This window comes from Mytilus edulis, chromosome 10 (genome assembly GCF_963676685.1).
Source record: "Mytilus edulis chromosome 10, xbMytEdul2.2, whole genome shotgun sequence".
In the NCBI taxonomy this organism is placed as follows: Eukaryota; Metazoa; Mollusca; class Bivalvia; order Mytilida; family Mytilidae; genus Mytilus; species Mytilus edulis.
The window spans coordinates 28,474,823-28,495,377 of record NC_092353.1 but is presented as its reverse complement, the minus strand read 5'-3'; the positions used below and the strand labels follow the sequence as shown (position 1 = coordinate 28,495,377).

Genomic DNA, 20,555 nt, shown 5'->3' with positions numbered 1-20,555 from the left:
TGATTACCCTTGAAATTTTGAGTACTAATCTTAGTGACATCACATCATTTATTTAATAAAAAATTAAAAAGAGAGGTATGAATACCATTTGACGCAGATGCATGCAATCCTCAAACTCATAATTTTTGTGTCCGATGATGATTTTACTACTCCCATATTTTCACATTTCTTACTTTCGCTCCATTTCTTTAAATTTTTAAAACATTTCCTCTTCTAGCAAATACTACATTTGTAATCTATTGTAGTTCCTTTATCGTTTGAACTAATTTTCAAAGTTCCTAAAATTTTCTATTGTTCTTCTCTTATTTGTGCTTTAAATCATTTTGACCATTATTTTGTATATTATTTCTCTCTCTTCCCTTCTTGTCTGCCATCCAACTTTAAAAGCACTGTTTTGTTGTTTCAATAACATAATTTAAGCAATCTTTTTTTGCTGTAAAATGCAAACAAACCTGATAAAATTTATCAGTTATGCATCCAGATTTTAAGAACAATTGCTCTGACATGCAAAAGTAATAATGAGTGTATGAAAAAGAATTGACAGTGTAAACATTGCAATAAAATGACTGTATGCAGTTCAATCAAACGACCTTGAATAACAAAGAAGATACCCTACTTTTAAACCATAACAAATGCACAAAAGAAAGATATTTATCTCTCACTAACATCGTTTTATTTGGTGTTGAATGAACCAAGAATACTGAATTAAAACTCATATATATAAATTTTAGTGTAAATTTACATGTGTGAGCAATCAAGTGATTCCAAATGGGCACATGTAAACAACCCTGTGCTTTATTCTGGATACAGTCGATAAAGCATTTACATACATATAACCCAGCCATTACAATAAAAATCCCAGTACACATATTAGTAAAGCTTTATTTTAATATGGATATTGGAAGCCAATAATTTCTACCATTTAAAGCATTTTAGTGTTCCTGATATTACATTATTGTGTTTATTGATTTTTTTTCTGTCAGAGTATCCAGAAAAAATTTCCATAAAGATAAACATATTGTAACAGAAACTCTGTATATTCATACAAGCCAGTAAGACAAGAAAGAAATATCAGAATTTTCTTTTGAAATTCTTTCCTTCATTCACTGAAAAACAGAGGAGAGAATTTCCATGCAAAGAGGAACAGAGTATCAATTTAATCGAATAATACCTCCTTTTTTTTTCTGTCACTTAAAATTCTTGTCACATATTATCTATGAAGGAAAAATAAAACTCAAGTCTACTGTACTATAACTACAAAAGTGTGATCTTCTAGGGTGGAGTAGTTAGTTTTTTCAAGATTAGGATTATTTTCGATAAGCAACACTGCTATCCCAGATTAGGGGAGGGTTGAGCGCTCACAAATATGTTCAGCCCCACCACATCATTCATGTGCCTGTCCGAAGACAAGAGCCTGTAGTTCAACTTCAGTGGTTGCTATTGTTTCACATATGTCATATTTGTTTTTGAAAATTGTTTTGATATCGTAGGTCATTAGTTTTCTCATTAAAACATATTTTCTATGATAAATGTAACAAATAATTTGGCTTCACAGTTAAAATTGTTGAACTGCATTTAGTTCCATTGACTCATTAGATTATTATTTCACAAAAGATCCATTCCTTCAAAACTGAAGATTTTAAACATCTTCATTCTACTGAACGCAGTAAACTCACAATTTTCAGAGATATAATTGGATATTGATTTGTATAAGAACCCATCAATCTCTTTCTTCAGTATCTATAGGACAGTCTCGTATTGAAATCAGTAAATTTATAAAATAAGCTGTAAATACACTTTAGTAGAAAAGAAATTTACAACATTTTACAATATTTTTTTTTATCAATGATCAGGCATGAATACACAAATAACCCAGGTATATCTGGTATCACAATCATGCAATTGCATTAACGCAAAGCATAATATAAGACAATATAAATACAGAAAGCACTTGTAAGGATTTTATACAATTATTATATATTAACTCATTTCACCCTCTTCATATTATATTACATTTTGTGATCAACATATTCAAATGAAGTGATATTATTTGATGAAGCTATGCAGTATAACAATATTTAATGCAGCGGGCCTACTGACCTCTTCCTCATTTACTGGTCCTAGATCTAGTGGTATTTTCTGAATAGCATGTTTTAAAATAAATGTCATAAAAAAAGTTTCTGTTTATACATACTTCTTAATATATAGTGCTTGATATAATTTTTATTGTGTAATTTTTTTATACGTTTTAAAAAAAAAAAAGCAAAGAAAAGTGCAATATAGGTGTTATAAAATGGGGGCTCCTGAACTTAATTGAATGTTTATACTTTCACTTTTATGTGGTGGCTAAATAATTCCTCTAAAGACACATATATATTGGTGGAGGACATTTCTGGTAATTTTTTTTTATCTGTAAGTGGACCTTTAGTGCTAACATCATAGTCCATTATTTTAGCAATTTATCTATTCTTTCACGAGCACTGGTATTTTCAATTTTCCTTTTTAGTGAAAATTATATGTGTTGGTTTGGTTATACATTAATCATATTTCAATTAATGTTGTTCAAATAAATAAAATAAAGAAAGAAAGGTGTAAATATGTCACATAAAGTAATATATCGTTTAAATGTTTTGTTGTTTTGTTATATATTTTTTATGGTTTTACTATGGTATATATTGTAAACTTTGATCTTCTTTCAATTACACAAATGTAGTTAGCAAAAGAACATCATTTGGACTGTCGGATAGTTGTTTCATTGGCAATCATACCACATCATTGAAAATAACATTACAAATGCATCTGCTTAATTGATTATCATTGCAGAAAATGATATAAATCCATACACATATGTATGCTAATAAAAGCAGAAAAAAAATCATGTTCAGATCATGTCAAGTGATAATAACATATGATAGATATCTAGTATATATTACAAGCAAGTATATCTTCTAAGAAAAATAAGAAGCCAAAAAACTCTGGTCACAAATACAGTAAATTCAGATATTTTTGCATTTATTTATTATTACGATTGTTAAATAATTGACAAAAATTTGGGCTAATTATTGTAATTTTTCAGGAAAAGCTGCATATAAATTATGCTATCAAATTTAAAAGGATTTTTTTTTTTTTACCCACATATACAGTCGAAAATTTCGCAATAATATATACATTGCAAAATTGTGAATTTACAGTACTTCTAGCTTGTTTATCATTCATTATTTATTGATAGTTTACCTGTTGATTGCCTTTGTAATCGTCAGCCTCAGCCTTATTATTACCATTACGTCCATTAGAATCTGTCACTGGAAAAGAAACAGAATGCCCATAACATCATTTTAACTAACATAACTTTAAATAGAAACAAAATAAATTCAACTTCTCTTTTCATGAAAAAATCTTCAAGAGTAAAAGTCATTTCAGTATAACTTATCTTAAGATTTTTTGAGAAAAGAGAAGCAGGTCTTTAGGGCAGTAAATTTCTTACATTCAACTTTTATCAGTTTTTCAAGGGGAATATGCCAATAATGATCAAAATTAAGATACAGGCATTGCTCATTGTTGAAGGCAGTACAGTGACCTATATTTGTTATTTTTTTTCATTTTTGTGTCATTTTGGTCTCTTGTGGAGAGATGTTTCGTTGGCAATCATACCACATCTTCTTTTTTATATAGGTTAAATTGACTTAAATGGGATCAGCCAAAAATTCCTCAGCTTCAATATTTCAGAATTTGTCCTATATAAATAGAAATAATTCTTAAGCGTTATGCTCTATACTACTCTAAATATATTTTTAAATATCTTCATAACATATTGAGTGTTTGTTTATAATTTACAGATTTTTTATATTTAAATTAAACATCAAAATTTTAACATTCATATGCTTTTAGTCTAAAGAAAAGAAATAAAGCAGAACTTTTTGCTTTTAAAAGTAAATAAATAATTAAGACTTTGCCTTTGGCTTATGTAACGAGAGTCAGTCAAATAATCAACAACTTTCAAAATACTGACCAACATTTATTCTGTACTTAATAATTTTCAAACTTATAAAATTAAATTGTGATTATAAGAATATTTAATCTAGGTACTTACCAAGTGTATAACCTCCTGACATATTATATACATGTATATGTTTTAATTAGATATTTACATACAGACATTATGATAGTATTTTAAATCAATCATTTTTTATGTCAAACATTTTAAGATAAAGAAATAAAACACTGGAATGTTGTCAAATAGTTTATTTTAGCGTGGGCATCACTTATATATTGTTATCTATCCACCTTCTTTAAATATTTACATATATGTAGCCGTAAGAAATTTTCATGTTTTGTTTTCATTGCAATTAACCCTGTATGAGTACAGTTGATGCAAAAAAAATACTTTACAGAATCAAAATATAAAAGATTCAACTGCATATCAATTAAATGTACCTAATATTACAGTTCCTTAGTCAATAGACCCAAATAGTTAAAAATAGAACATTTAAGTTTAAAGTCATCAAAGGAAAAAAATGCCTGAGGAATTTTGTACTTATTCACTTTGTTGATGAACAAGATTGTTACTGTTAGGAATAGTACCGTTCATTGAGGATTTACACGATTGATTGTTGTATGTTTAATGTCGAATTGCAAACATTTCATGGCTTCACATGACAAGCTGCTGACATTATTGTACAGCTGCTGATATTAGAGTGTAGACAGCAAGACTTTAAATTTGAGAATGGAAATGGGGAATGTGTCAAAGAGACAACATCTCAACCAAAAGCCAGGAAACTGCATTTATTTTTTAAATTGTGTATGCTTCAAAATTGTATTTTAAGTGTAACAGGACTTTATTCTGTGTGTTTTGGGACTGCACATTATTAATATTTAGGTATGTGTCAAAGCTTAACCCCAAAATACATATTTCTTCTAGACAACTTATACAGAGAGGTTAATGTGGACAAAAACATGTCGGGGAAAGGCCTTGGTTCAAAACTAATCCACCAAAAACAATAGCTTTTATGATAAATTCATGTGTTTCTGACCTCATTGATACATTTCTTTTGTAATTTCAAGTATCCAAAGCATTCACCGTATTCAATTATCAGAAGAAATTAGAATTCAAATTAGTTAAAAAAGGAAGGAATTTACTAGTTTGCAATTTCAGGGGTAAACAAAATGACTCATATAGACTTTATTCATTCAAATGTTTGAGTAGAAAGATCTACTAGACCTTCTTGTATTTTACAATCCTGGCTGCTGATGGTGACAGACATCTTTCTGGTATGAATGTCAGAGAAGATGTAAGTACAATATACTTACTTTGACCTTCAAATCCAATGGGTGGTGGTGGTGGCATGGGTACTTCTGTCTGGTCATGAGGATTTGGATAAAGTGGTTGAGTGGATGGAGTCACCTCTAGAATAAAAAATAATAAGGTACATGTAGATATTGTAACTAACTGAATTTTGCTCTCAGTTTCCCCAAATTGAAGTTTTTCTGAATTTTTTATTTTAACTTTTAAAGTATATCTTGGGGTTTAGACATCTCAAGGCAACAATGCTGACTAAAATTATACAGAGGACAAATTATTATAAATTGCAATATATAGTGATCATAAGGACAAAAGGGAGTTTTTGAAACAATGCATATCAAGGCAACATAACATCAATTTACCACAAAAGTTCCAAAATTAGTACACATATATGATATGATGTATATAAATGAAATGGGTGGTGACATATTACATAAATGCACTATGCTTGTACTTTGAAGTTCCTATCATTTATACTGTAAAAAACACTGTACAATATTGTACTCATACCCGACATATTTTTGTTTCATTCACAAAAATCTTCCATCAGACTAGCTATCAAATCAGTAATTTTTCTGACACTGGAATTACATGTATTATATAATTGATTTTAGATCTGTTATTAGAGATCCATTTGTTTAGGTGTTTGCCGTTAGGAGGGACATACAAATTCATTGACAATGAAGAGCTAACAGAATTGCATGTGCATGAGCAGTTGATTTTTCAGTTGAAGAACCAGTCTACAATAGATGTGTAAAAACAGAATAAAATCGTCAATTGGCAGATACTACTGGAGTACATTTTTTTTTGTATTAGTTATCAAATAAAATTGAGAACAAAAATGGGGAATGTATCAAAAATCAAAATCGGACCAAAGAACAGAAAACAGCTGAAAGGCACAAACGGGTCTTCAATACAGCGAGAAAATCCTGTACTGTGAGGAGGCGTGCTTCAGCTGGCCCCTTAACAAAAATGTGTACTAATTCAGTGAAAATAGTACAATTATGTGGTTTTCATCCAGTATATTTATTTGAAGAAAAGTTGTACAAGCTTTTATCCATTCCATCCAATATCTAGTTCCTTTCATTTTTGCATGTAATACAATCGATTGTTCAAATACACAAATCTGAGACCTAAAAACCAGACTGACATTACTGATAACCAATTCATTTTGTTGTAGACCATGAATTGTCACTGTGTTATTGAATCTGATTGACACTCAGCATACAAAATAATTTATCTGTTACAACTTCAAATAAAATGTAAATCTGTGTTAGCAGGTGATTTCAGTATATTGATATGTGTGATATGTTTTATCAAATTTCCATGTAATCACTTGATACATATCTAAATTAAGTTGTGTTCAGAGATAAAAATGTGAATGTTTTGGCAACGAATAAACTGTTTATAACAATATTGGAATTTCAGGAAGTATGAATCTTAATATAGTTTTATCTTAATCCAGGTTTCATGATGTGGTTCTTTTACAGTTTACAATTATTAGATATTGTTTGTTTATGATAAATATGTCTTTCATTTTTGTTAAACAAAGAATCTATTTTGTATTAGAGACAGGACATAAAACTTTCACCTAAATTATAAAAGACAGCAATTCTATTAAATAAAAGAATGTGCCCCCAAGACACAAATGTCCCCCCCCTCAAAAGAAATGGAGGGACGAAATGATAAGACAGACAATCAAGGGCAACACTTATTGCCCTGTCGGCCTGTCCCCTATTCCTCTAAAATCTATGCAAATTACATGAATTAGCTATATTGGTATACATTTTTTAATCTAGCTCAAAACTCTTACACAGATGCACACATAAATTAAAGTGCTTACATTAGCTGCATCTCAATGATGTTAACAAATTCAGGGATAAACTTGAACACATTTTTTTAAGCAAAAATTGAGACAATTTCAATTTACAGCAAATTACTACAAAAATGCACCTTATTAGAGCTAGGGCATTTAGTGACAACAACAAAAATTTTTAGTTAATACTTTTTACTGTAAGCAGCATAGACAAGAGTTCATAAAACTAGGCATGAAAGCACACTTTAAACTTGTTTTTGCCTTCTTTAATAATACAGGTATTGAATCTTTATTAAACTAATTATAAGGTATGCTGGACAAATAACCTGAAAGCTTATCAATAAGAAATGTGTGTCCATCTTTGAGTTATGTTTTTTATCATTAAATCAATAAAAATATCCATGCTTAGATTAGATTAGAATAAACATGATGAACAGAATCACTTGAAAAAAACCAAAGCAACAACTTAGACAAATACAATTGAATATAATAGTAAAATATAAAACTTACTTGACATTCTCACATGTTATTCCCATTTACATTGAGTATAACCTTTAATTATCATTACGTTAAATATGTCATAAAGTGTGTGAAGCTGTTGTCCACATCTCTATACAGCACCTACTTAGCACATTTAGCACCTGTATATATACACAGACAAGCTGAAGTTTGTTTATAAAATTACAAAGTGAAACTCACTTTCAATTAGACATTCCAACTGATATGGGCACAGTTTGACCGTGTTATCTCCATATATTGGTAACCAGGTATTCAATCATTTCTTTATAAACATGGATATATTTCACAATCAAGATTGGTTGACTGCATTATAAGTATTTTACACATGATAATCTTCATTCAACACTTGGATTCTCTTCTCACCTGTGAAATTCTTCTGATGCAGTTATAACTTTCAACTTTCATCAATTGGGATCAATGACAAGGAGGTTTTAATTTAGTTTAAATAAATTTATTTATAGTGGATTGGGAAACTAGTTATTACAACTTATATTAATCCCTTTCCACTTTGTGAGTACGAGTGCTGCCTTGTAGTGGCATTAGCCTGCTCTTATTCAAAGTTTTCTATGTGCAAGAGATATTGCTCTATTTTAACAGATCTTAACCAGGGTCAGCCATTTATCAGCCCCTTCTGATGGACTTTCATTGTTTCTCAAGACCATGCTCACAAATGGTGTCATAAGGGAGAGCCTAAAATTAAGTCCCTGAAATTTTATACAAGGAACGGATTGATCATATTACAATATACATGTATATGGCAAACATAAAATCAAGGAGACCGGTGCATCATATAGGAAATACTGTCGTATAGAATTATCTAATGACTCCTATCAATTTCAACCTGATACTCATAGCTCCTCCACCCAATTTGAGTTTTTTTTTACAATAGTAATTATGATAATCTGATTTTTTTAAGAACTATTTCCTCCAAAAAGCAATTATTTGTTAATTGATCCAATTTGAATTTTTTTAACAATGGTAATTATGGTAATCTGAATTTTTTTGAGAATTGTTTCCCCCCAAAAAAGCAAATATTTTTTAATTGATCATTTTTTACAGGGAAGTCTATCTTAGAATAACCTATAAAATGTTTCTGTAGTGAGGTACTAACAAGACTAATAGAAGATATCATATGAGCTATAATATCAATTAATGAAGACTTAGGTAAATGGTACAAAGATGTTGGCTTTTTTTTGCTAAAATTGCCTCTATTATTAATTTATCTAGCAATTCATCTTGTAGTTGCAGAATTTTTTCTTCAGAAAATAATTAAATCTGAATAAAATTTCTCCAAAAATAAACATTGAATGAAAGTATGTGTATGAAATTAAAACAAAAACAAATACTAACCTCTTACCACTATCTGATAAACTCCTAAACAATGATGATATACAAGTCAGTAAATTTATAGTGAATTATTGAGATTAACTTTATTTAATTTTCTTCAGTGTTATTTTCAATCTTATTCTTACATGTCTTAGTAGTAAAAGAAATTAATCAGAAGACAACTGTCACTGCATTAAGATTAACCTCCTACTTTATTTTTTTTTAAATTTTTTTAATACAGAAAAAAATCTTTTCAGAGGCACAGAGGCATAACATAAGTACAAAGACAACCAAAAATTAACATTTAGAGAAATTCATTTCAAACTGAAACAAGGTGAACAAATGTAACTTCAAGTTATCTTGGTATTTAAATACAGTCAACACCCTTTTTGCATTGTGGTCATATAATATGAATAGAGTATGGTTTAAAATCAGTTATCTCAGTAGAACATGAAACACTTAAAACTATTTTAAGGCAAACACACCTTGTCATATCTGACACTGTCACCTAATAAGTTTTAACTATTGACCATTTGTGATGGTGGACATACATAATTATAAAACTTATGTACATGTATTGATGTTTAGCCTGCAGTAATAGTCTCAACAAGCAGTTAAACCATTGTTATACTGATTAGATTGAGCTTTCTATAGGAAGTCATTTAATAGTGGACACATGTTATTGAGAAGCAGACTTGCATGTAATAAATATATACACCAAATGCGGAAAATAATGGTACAATGTATATATCATATCATTTTATGTTGCCATTCTCTACAAGAAAATTTCTGATTAGGAGGCTTAAATCATCATGTTTGTCATGAAACCTCACCTTCTTTCCTATTATATATTCTTTGCTTTAAGGACAATATTTTAGAATTGGTTTGGATTTCTCACTGGATAATAAATAATGAGCAACATTATAGTCAAACATTATTGTCTTCCAAACCTTATAAAATCATAAAAACTCAAGCAATGTTCCAGTGGAATTAATTTTAATGAAAATAGTTCATGGAGTTTTTCATTGTTTTTTCTAGTAAAAAACCCTTCTAATGCACGTCTACTAAATGAGTAGGGGGAATATCCCCTTAACTTTCCTACTGTCAAGATTATCTTAAAGCCGTTATACATACATGTACAAAATCATTCTTAGGATTTTTGTTGTTTTTACATCCAGTGACCAACATTACATGACTATGAATGGTCCTAAATTCAAAGTTGAATAAATGTGAAATAACTTACTGTATGTATGTGAGCTTTTCAAATTCATCTTTAAGGGTGTGTCAAAATCAATGAATGATCATTGCAATGAAGAAACATTGTCAGCTGATTAATGGAAACATCTGATACAGGAATATGTTATATCAGGTAAAAAGCTATACATTTTTTTTAATCCAAGTGGAGAATAGCTTTCCATTCAGATCAATACAATGGTAACACTTTTGAAAATTCTACTACAAGATCTGGGCTGTAGGCAGCTACTGAATGGGGTTTAATACTTTATTTCTGAAAAAGGGGCCAGCTACATGTAGGTCAATAACAGATAATAGGGCTCAATAACAGATTTTGTCAATCCACAATGCTATTGAAATCCATTTTAAGGTTTGTTAAAATGTGTCTTAATCTTATATTATACATGTATGGAGAATATAAAATATTTCCCTGAAGAAAAAAAATCTGGCTCAAAATTTATAACAAAATGTACATGTATATAAAATACCTTTAAAAAAAAAACTTATTGTGTTCAGAAGAAAAATTACATGTTGTAAATTTAGAAATTATTGCATGCATTTATTATTGCGATTTTAAAGAACAGATGAAAATGTGAGATTTATTATTGTGAAATCCTGATCAGGTACATCTGATCTGCATACAAATACATATCAGATATCAGAATGCTAGATTTAATATGATACGTTAATACTCACCTTGTTGCATTATTCGCAATAATTAAGAAATAATTCATGGAAGCCATAGATTTGTTGGAAATTTACACATGGCCTGGGCCGTGATATTCGAATTTCATCCTGAGCGTTAGCAAGGGATAAAATTAACGAATATGACGGCCCAGGCCATGTGTAAATTTACAACAAATCTATGGCTTCCATGAATTATTTTGATTCTAATAGGACAAATACGATCATTAAAACACTGAAGCAATGATATGTATACTGTGTGTGTGGCTGTTCTATTTTACCCACTGTTTGATAAATGTAAAACAAATCTAATAAACCTGTATGAATGATTTCTTAACTTACCGCTAGAAAAAAAATGTGATTATTTTTTTTACTTCTCAGTAAACTCAACATTTGCAATTCTAAATTTACATTTTTTATTGTAAGCTACCGTCAAATTCACTGTTGACATGTTGTAACCAAGGAGCCCCCATGTTGACTTGCTGAAATCAGTAAATGTGCGAATAATGCGATAGAACGGAAAACAAGGAACACCTACCTCAATACTTTATTTTAATGCAATTGTATCCGAGTTTAGAAGGTAAACGCAATAGAAAAACCTTCAGCTTTGATGTTTTATTTCATATGACGTCATGTTTTGAAATGACGTTAATGCGCCAAAATCATTACTGGAATTTCGCGGAATTTTAATTTATTTTGTTTTTGTCCATTTTTCCGTTGTCTAATGTGTAGATTCTTTTTGTTATGCGTCAGGATCAGAATAAATGTTCTGTAGGGTTTTATTCAATTGTAATTGTTAACACAGCGAAATCCACAACCGTTTACACATAGGTTACGATACATGTGGATTTACGTGGGAGGCATATTTAAACAGCCATTTGTGTACATCTTGGAGTCTGCGCTAAGTATAGATATATTGAGAACTTTATCACGGTGTTGTTTACAAAGCGAAAGAAGCACGTCATATTAGAATCAAAGGTTTTAAACCTTGAAATAATTTCTGAATATATACAGTATGTAGATAATTCTTTTCAACCAAAAAGTTGGGGGTCTATTGCAAAAGGGTTATCTTATTAAAGATCAATAACATAATATTTATTCCCTGATCATTATCGAACTACCCACATGACAATGGTATTAACTAGGAAAGTTATAATGACTGAGCCATTTTAGAGGAGTTGTGCTCACAACAATGTAAATTTAGCACATAAAAGACAGACCAGAATGACTTGTTTACTTTGGCTGAAATGGACTTACAAAAATTGTGGTACTAGAGCAACATGAATGCAGCAATCAATGTCAGAGCATTAAACATCTGATAAAAAAAAACACAAGTGTCAACTGTCAAGAGCTACATGTACATGTAGACCATCAGTATCATCCATTCCAATAGACAATCATATAAAAAAAGATAAGGTATAATTTGTGAGACAACTCTCCACAAGAGACCAAATTAAATGACACAGAAATAAACATTATAAACAGCTAAAGGCCTAGGCCACCTTATGGCCTTTAACAATGAGCAAGCCCCAACAGTATATTCATGTTTAATCATGTTAATTTGCTTACCTTGTGGTGGAGGCTGATTAAACCCTACATCAATCTGTGCTGAAATTACAGAAAAATAAATTTGATAAAAATATACATTTAATTATAGTAATTAATAATATATATCATAATAACATGAATAATAAAAACTTTATTTGAAGTGACTTTCAATATTAAAACAATTTAACAATACATACATGTATAATAGGGGATAGAGGATACAGGATACAGGGTACATGTACAATTTATAAATATCAATATGGGCCAATACTCTCTTGCAGGGGAACTTTTGCTGATTACATGCACATGTGGGTGGACAGTCAGGGGTTAGAACCCCCTTTTTTACCAACTTTTCCCTGGAACCCTTTAACTATCACTGGACTGGTACACAACTAATACACTGCTGCCACAAGACCTGGATACCTACTTAAAACATATTGTAATTCTAAAAGTAACAAACTAACCAAAAAAAACTAGAATTTTAGTAGAAAGTAGAATGACCATGACAACTATAAAAAAAAATAGCATTACTAGTGAGTAGTGAATTCATAAACCATAAAAATTGTAAATTCAGACAACTATAACATCTATAATTAGATAAAATGATATATGAAAATCTTTGCAAGTTATTTTCTAACTTACTGTTTGTTTATAATTATAGATATATAATTGTTTGAGTGTTGTACACAATTGATTCATACCTTGATCTGCACCCTGAAGCTCAAACCCAATCGGCGGTGGTCTAGGGTGGTCCATAATTACTAATATGTAATTTCAATAATCCGTTTGCAATTATTTGTTTATAAATAGTAGCGTTTACATGTGGACAACACCCAAATTATTGACACTGACTAACACAAATGTTAACAATGTAAACATCACAAATCATGCACAACAATGCCACAGCTCCTAACAAAACGGAATGGCCAAGCGTTTTAACTTTATGGATTCAATTATACTGCAAATTTTAATTTGTTCCGTCACGGACAAAAAAGTTGCCACACAAAAAATGCCAACTGTAAAGCGGTAACAGCAAACGCATAAACCTGTTTCCCATCTATTCCAAAAAAATATCCCCAAATGGGTCGTCTGCAGGTGGCGTTATTTTCTTAAGGTTTCACTAAGGACCAACGTCAGAAAACACACATATCACTTAATACTAGCATTAATATATTGTCTTTTTACTGTTATAAAATGCGTAATAAATTTCATATTTTACTATTTACAATGTGTTCGAGTTTTCAGTAAAAACAGACATTTGCAGAACTGAAAACACTTCACTTTTAGGTTTTTAGTCTTTTATCCAATGTGTACGTATGGTTTCTTCCTCCTTTCTTAGGAGCACCACCCTAAGTTTTGGAATCCATGGCAGTAATCTCGCAGTAATATATGTCATTTACTTCCATTGGTGAACCAAGTAGGGCATTTTGATGAAATTTTATTCAAAAAGTCCTTGGCAGCTATGTTCTCTCAACTTTCAGCATACAAGAGCACAAATATTTGTTTACAAGCAAGTTATATATGATCATATATAACCAAAGATGGGACTTAAAATCCAGAAAATTAATTTAAGCCGATTTTACCACGAAAAGAAAACTGATTTTCCCCTAATCAAAATCATAAGGAATAGGGGGAATTTGCATTCAAAAAGTGACTGTTATGTTAGGACACATTTAGACTGTGACATAATATGACATAAAAGATAATGCTATGTCCTCCTTTGTGAGGCAATATAATTACATCAATCAAACCAAATCATTCAACTGATCACACCTAAAATCCGAAGTAAATTCCACATCACAGATTGGAATAGGTGGTTGAATCTGTGAATTGATCTATTGAAAGCGATATTTTGGAATGTCTGATCTTCATGCAGGTTGCATGTCTAGCCCTGACAACAGTCCTGGCAATAGAAGCTGCCAATGTATAATATTTTGTACGTGGTCAGTCTATATGAGGGTGGTAATGCCTTTTACCTTCAGGCGTCAAACGGTCATTTTCGGCTACCGTTAGCGTCAAATTGGTTAAAAATTTACCGTGATTTGTCATAATATCCTTATCGTGATATCGTTACCGTTGGGAAAAAAATAGCGTATTCGTCAAATTCAGTTGATTTTTTTATCGTCTAAAAGAAAGTGTACAATTTTTCGTCATGCGCTAAAAATTACCGTTAACCGTCGCGTCATTTGGCAAGAATTTTTGACGTTATCGTCATGAAGATACCCCCATTACCAGCCTCCTTTACAGCTAACTTCACTCTATCTTACATACTAATTGCGTTTGTATGAGTCTGTCTTAAAACTTAATAGTTATCAAAGGTACCAGGATTATAATTTAATATAATATATAATTACACTTTCTTTTACACGAAGATGCTGCTGCATTGAAACTGTGAATAAAACTGAAATGCAAAGCTCATATTGGGAAAACTGAAGCCATGACAAATCGTAAAAAAAGAAGACATATATCGTTATCTGTTTTTTACAGTTTTTTTCTCTCTCTCAATTGGTGATGCGATTTAAATAATCATTAGCAGAAATTTAATTCGAATCAATTTTATGTTTACATGTCCAGGATCTACAACGTACGTCACGAGTCACGTGATATTTGTAACTTTTCCAGCCGCCATTTTTGGAATTTCGAAGCAAACAAAGGTAAGAAATCTATGATTAATTTGCCATGAAAGCATGTATAGGTAAAAATATATAGACAGGCACATAACAAGGGTCAATACTGACATGGTTTAGCATTACTGTTTCATGCAAAACGTCCTAACTTTACAAACACTCTCAAAAACCGTGAGCGGATCATGTACCGTCTGCAAAGTGTAAACACAACATTGACCTTTGTAGAACGTTCTTTCTTTTCTTGCGTTATAGAAAGATAAATGATAACATAGAGTAACACGAGGCGAGAAAATATACACCAACTTCCAGAATAATCGTTTACGGTAATATTTCATGGCATTTATTAACTTTTGAAAAGCAAACGTGAAAAATCGCCGGCCTCCGGTTCCTCTGTATCTGTATCTGTATTTGTATGTGTAGAATCAGTTTTGACATTCAACCGATTTAAACAAATATAATAGTTTGCAAAAGAAGAGGTTTCAATCATAAATACTGCAAGTAAACACATCGAAATAATTGGGTATCTGAACAACTATGCATCTGATATTTTGATTTTTTTAAAGATATAAATGTGCAAAAGGCTAGCATAGAATCTCATATATATGAAAACATTTTGATTTAGACATGTAACCAATTGCACATTTAACTGAAATGGCGATTAGACAACTATTTTTTTTTAAATGAAATATGCTAACGGTCACACTTTGAACGAAATATGCTAACGGGCACACCCTTGAAAAAATATGCTAACGGTCACATTGGATTTACATCATCTATCTTTCAGATGTGGAAAAGCACGATTGGAGAAACAAAGGTCAAGAAGACGACGACAAAAATTGACAGACAAAAAGAAAGGCCTCGAAAAAAAAACCATACAATTGCGAAAAGCACCCATACAGTGGAAAAAGACAGAGAAATCGGGTCTACGCCAAAAATCAAAACGTTCAATCCATCATCGCGATCAACTCCAACCAGGTCACCATTTTGTAAAAAGATAAAAAAAAAATTCTACACCATCTCCAAATAATCCATTAGATGATGAATTCCTGGCAAATGATTGTGATACATCCCATAATACATAAGGGAGCTATCTTACAGAAGACTTAGATGTAAACGAAATTACCGAAAATGATACTGGAAACTAACAGTTTACATAAAAAGCAATGACATCTTACTTTAAAAGTTGTTGAAGAACTTCGTAAAGGAGGACTTGAAGATACTTTGCTGCAGTTCTTTCAATTAATCAGCAATAAAAAAATCCACCTGACAACATTGCGTTTTTGCTGTGGACTGAAGTTATAAGATGGTTCGATTTAGAAATAAAATTGAGAATGGAAATGGGGAATGTGTCAAAGAGACAACAACCCAACCATAGAAAAAACAACAGCAGAAGGTCACCAACAGGTCTTCAATGTAGCGAGAAATTCCCGCACCCGGAGGTGTCCTTCAGCCGGCCCCTAAACAAATATATACTAGTTCAGTGATAATGAACGCCATACTAATTTCCAAATTGTACACAAGAAACTAAAATAAAAAAAAAAAAACACATCTGGGATGAGATACCAAAAGCAGACAAAACAGTTCTGGAAGCTTGGCATGCGCTTATTTGGAGGGAAATTTATTCTCTTTATGAGTGGGTACAATAACACTACAGACGTGTTATACGGTGAATCACCACCAGGATATTTTGATCCATTCAACTGTGACATCAATTTTGCCATTCCATCCATTGATGTTCTACGTGAATAATATACACATTACAATGATTGCTTTTGGAAAAGACTTTATCGACGTAAGGCAGAAAGTATTCCTATTAATGAAAGACCAGAGTTTGTGCATTTCGTTTGACGGGAAAAATCAAACAAGGCTTGACCACTGATTCAGGAGATGTTGACTTACTCGGTTTTGAAGATGGATTAACATTGCAACAGCGAAAAGACGACTTGTGCCTGAAACCAACAACAACATCCTTAAGAGATTTGAAGATGAAGCATCGATTTAATGCATATTAGCGGATATAAAGAGTGATGTTATTAAGGAACTTCGAGTTTTTTTAGAAGTTTTATCTACAACTGCTGATATAATCAGGAAAATCAAAGTAAAAAAAGAGTTTGCAAAGTCAAAATTCATTGATCGTGGTGGATCGGAATGGCGCAGCGGTAAATTCGTTTACGTAATAAGCACCATTAATTCTTATTTATATGACATAAATCGTTATTTGTATGTACATTTTGAGTTGTTGAACGAAATCTGCTGTCATTTAGCGCATCTCAATACCACTGAGAATCTTTTTATTTTCGGAATAAGTATTGAATGCGTCTTCGTGTAATTTCATAAGGTTGTAAAAGTATTGACCGTGCCCTTCATATAAAATGTACTGCGGTCAACGCTTTAACACCTCAATGAATTTACAAAAAGAAGCATATGATTTTTAATTAAAGTAATCGCATTATATAAAAAATAGATTACTAAAAGAGGGACGAAAGATACCAAAGGAACAGTCAAACTCATAAATCTAAAACAAACTGACAACGCCATGGCTAAAAATGAAAAAGACAAACAAACAACAGCACACACGACACAGCATAGAAAACTAAAGAATAAACAACACGAACCCCACCAAAAAACTAGGGGTGATCTCAGGTGCTCCGGAAGGGTAAGCAGATCCTGCTCCACATGCGGCACCCGTCGTGTTGCTTATGCGATAACAAATCCGGTAAATAGTCTAATTCGGTAGGTCACATTCAGGAAAGGGAAGGGGATTGTAGTTACGATGTAAGGAACATATCCGATATCATTTGTGATACGGTTATTCCATAACGGTCAAAATTGCAACCAACTCGTGATGGCGTCCGTAAAATTTACGAAGGGATGATTTCAACTTCACCATTTGGAACTCTTGGTTTAATAGCTTCCTTGTGAGCAGCAACCCTCTATCAAGAAAATCATGATAGGAAATGCAAGCACGGGAATATCGTATCAATTGGGAGATATATACCCCGTATACAGGTGCTGCTGGAATGTTGCTACTTAGAAATGGAAAGTTCACAATTGGAAAGCTGAAATCATCTCTTTTGTCGTAAAGTTTTGTTTTCAACCGACCCTCATTGTCAATTTCTAGATGTAAGTCAAGATATGAGGCCGACTTAACTGTATCTGTAGTATCCTTTATCTCTAGCTCGATTGGAAACTACATGCAATGGGTGTGTCCGTTAGCATAGTTTTATTTTAATGTGGCCGTTAGCATATTTATTTATTCTATGTGACCGTTAGCATAATTTTGGTAAATAAAAAAAAAATAACATGAAAAGGCCGTGGACAGAGATAAAGGGGGCATGGAAAGATATGAGGGAATGCTTGTTGCTTGGTCTATAGTTTCATATGCTGTGTTTTGTGTACTGGACTATTATTTGCCAATTTGTCTTCTTCGTTTTAGCCATGTCGTTGTCAGATTTTTTTCGAACAATGAATTGATATCCCTCTTCCTCTGGTATTTTTCGCCCCTGGTTTTTGAGTTTTTTGCACCTTTGTTTCACAGAAATATGAGTTTGAACCAATCTCCAAACAATCAGTTATTCTCTTATGAGGAGTACCCAAAATTGAATCGATGCTCTGTTTGGTTCTGTACTGGTACATGTGGTAGTGGTATTTGACTTTATACCGATTTCAATCAAACCGCAGGCACCACTTTGACCAGAAGCCGATTAGACTAAAATTCAAGAGAAGAAACGCGTGAAAGGGAAAAGGTGCTGGAAAAATGACAGGACAAAGGAGAAAGGTAACCACTGTACCCCCACATAACATGCACGAAACAGGTAAACTATCACTATTTTTCGTTTACTTTCATGTTATATTTATTTATTTGTCGACCAAGATTGGATGTGAATGATACAACGTTATCAGTGCAGGGGCGAATCCAGCCATTTTAAAAAGGGGGGTTCCTAACCCCGGACAAAAAGGAGAGGGTTCCAACTATATGTCCCCATTCAAATGCATTTATCGTCCAAAACGGGGTGTTCCAACGCCCTGGTTCCGCCATTGTAGTGGCGGATCCAGAACTTTTCATAAAGGGAGCTGACTGACCTAAGGGAGGGGGCTCCAGTCATGCCTTAGTGATTCCCTATATTATATAATCAATCACTGAATGTTTCCCACGAAAAGGGAGCCCTCCTATGGTTAGAGCATATTACCGGAATTGATAATATTGCTATTGATAATGATATCAAATTTACACAATCAAAGCTGTATCGGAAACAGAACCCCGATTTTTCCTGTTTTCATTGCTTCTTTGAACCTGTATCAATAAAAGTCGTGAAACAATTTTACAGGAAAGTAGGTGTACTTGCCTTTGCCTAATGTTCCTGTTGGTCTATATGGTATATACTATCATTTATCATTCTGTTACGGTGGAAATGGAAGAATGTTCTACACTGTGTTTACACTGTGCAGACTGAGATACATGATCCGCTCACGGTTTTTGAAAGTGTTTGTAAAGTTAGGACGTTTTACATGATACAGTAATGCTAAACCATGTCATTATTGACACCTGTTATGTGCTTGTCTATATATTTTTACCTATACATGCTTTCATGGCAAATTAATCATAGATTTCTTACCTTTGTTCGCTTCGAAATTCCAAAAATGGCGGCTGGAAAAGTTACAAATATCACGTGACTCGTGACGTACGTTGTAGATCCTGATGTCTTCTTCATTTTGTAGCAAGAACAATATTCTTGGAAAATATTTTCCAAAGATTTCCAAATTTGTTCAACTAAACCTCTGTTATAGTTAAATTGCTCTATTGATTTGGATGATGGCAGTTTGTTAAAAATCTTTGAAATCAGGAGAGATTGTCATTAGATATAGATATTACCGGTCACTGTATATGTATGACTGATTATTACATGCAGAGATGGAGAGTATAGTCTCTTCGGCTCTCATATACATGTACCACATCTTCTTATTTGTAAGAAAACATGTTTTTTTTTATTGTGTTTTGTTCAATTGAAAAAGTGTGATTCTTGATGTCTGATGAGCGTATTTTTATAATGACTTGTGTATAACCTATTCTACAGAGTACATACATGCGCAGATGCAATGTACAATCAGATATTCTATTGTGTTGAATGGTATAGGCGAATATGGACACTGTTTTCACATTGAAATAGCAAACCGGATACTTAAGGAAATATTAAAACATTAACAATAAGGAACAGCTAACACAAGAAACATGTGAAAATGACCATAATTGATATTGTTCTGCAATTCTGTTTTATATTTTATTATTCAGATGCATCAAATTAGAGTTATTCGTGTACTGACTCCTCTGAAAAGCCAAAAATTTCAACCTTTTTTTTCTTAACCTAATTTTTGGGTTTATACGACTATAAAAAAATAATTGATGAAGAAAAAATCATATGGTGGTGCAATTCTTTTTTTGCTACGACACTTTGAAAATACACAATGTTGATGATTTTCCCATTTTTCATCAATATTTACCTTT

The 20,555-nt window shown here is 31.9% G+C and overlaps 1 protein-coding gene across 18 annotated transcripts in view; it reads right to left on the bottom strand.

Moving 5' to 3' along the window:
* The window catches only part of LOC139490834 (anoctamin-4-like), a 57,628-nt gene extending 44,094 nt beyond the window's left edge, over positions 1 to 13,534 (bottom strand). For 4 of the 18 annotated variants that reach the window (XM_071277872.1, XM_071277876.1, XM_071277877.1 and 1 more), the window contains exons 1-6: positions 13,127 to 13,516; positions 12,447 to 12,485; positions 8,985 to 9,008; positions 5,308 to 5,403; positions 3,235 to 3,302; positions 2,101 to 2,139 (exon numbers count right to left, since the gene is read on the bottom strand). In XM_071277872.1, coding sequence (XP_071133973.1) covers positions 2,101 to 2,139; positions 3,235 to 3,302; positions 5,308 to 5,403; positions 8,985 to 9,008; positions 12,447 to 12,485; positions 13,127 to 13,181 — 321 coding nt within the window. In that variant the 5' untranslated portion in view covers positions 13,182 to 13,516. Of the gene's footprint in view, positions 1 to 2,100; positions 2,140 to 3,234; positions 3,303 to 5,307; positions 5,404 to 7,625; positions 7,871 to 8,984; positions 9,009 to 12,446; positions 12,486 to 13,126 lie in introns of those variants that run through there. The other 14 variants (XM_071277875.1, XM_071277880.1, XM_071277882.1 and 11 more) reach the window with 10 other exon arrangements.
* Positions 13,535 to 20,555: the final 7,021 nt, after the last annotated feature.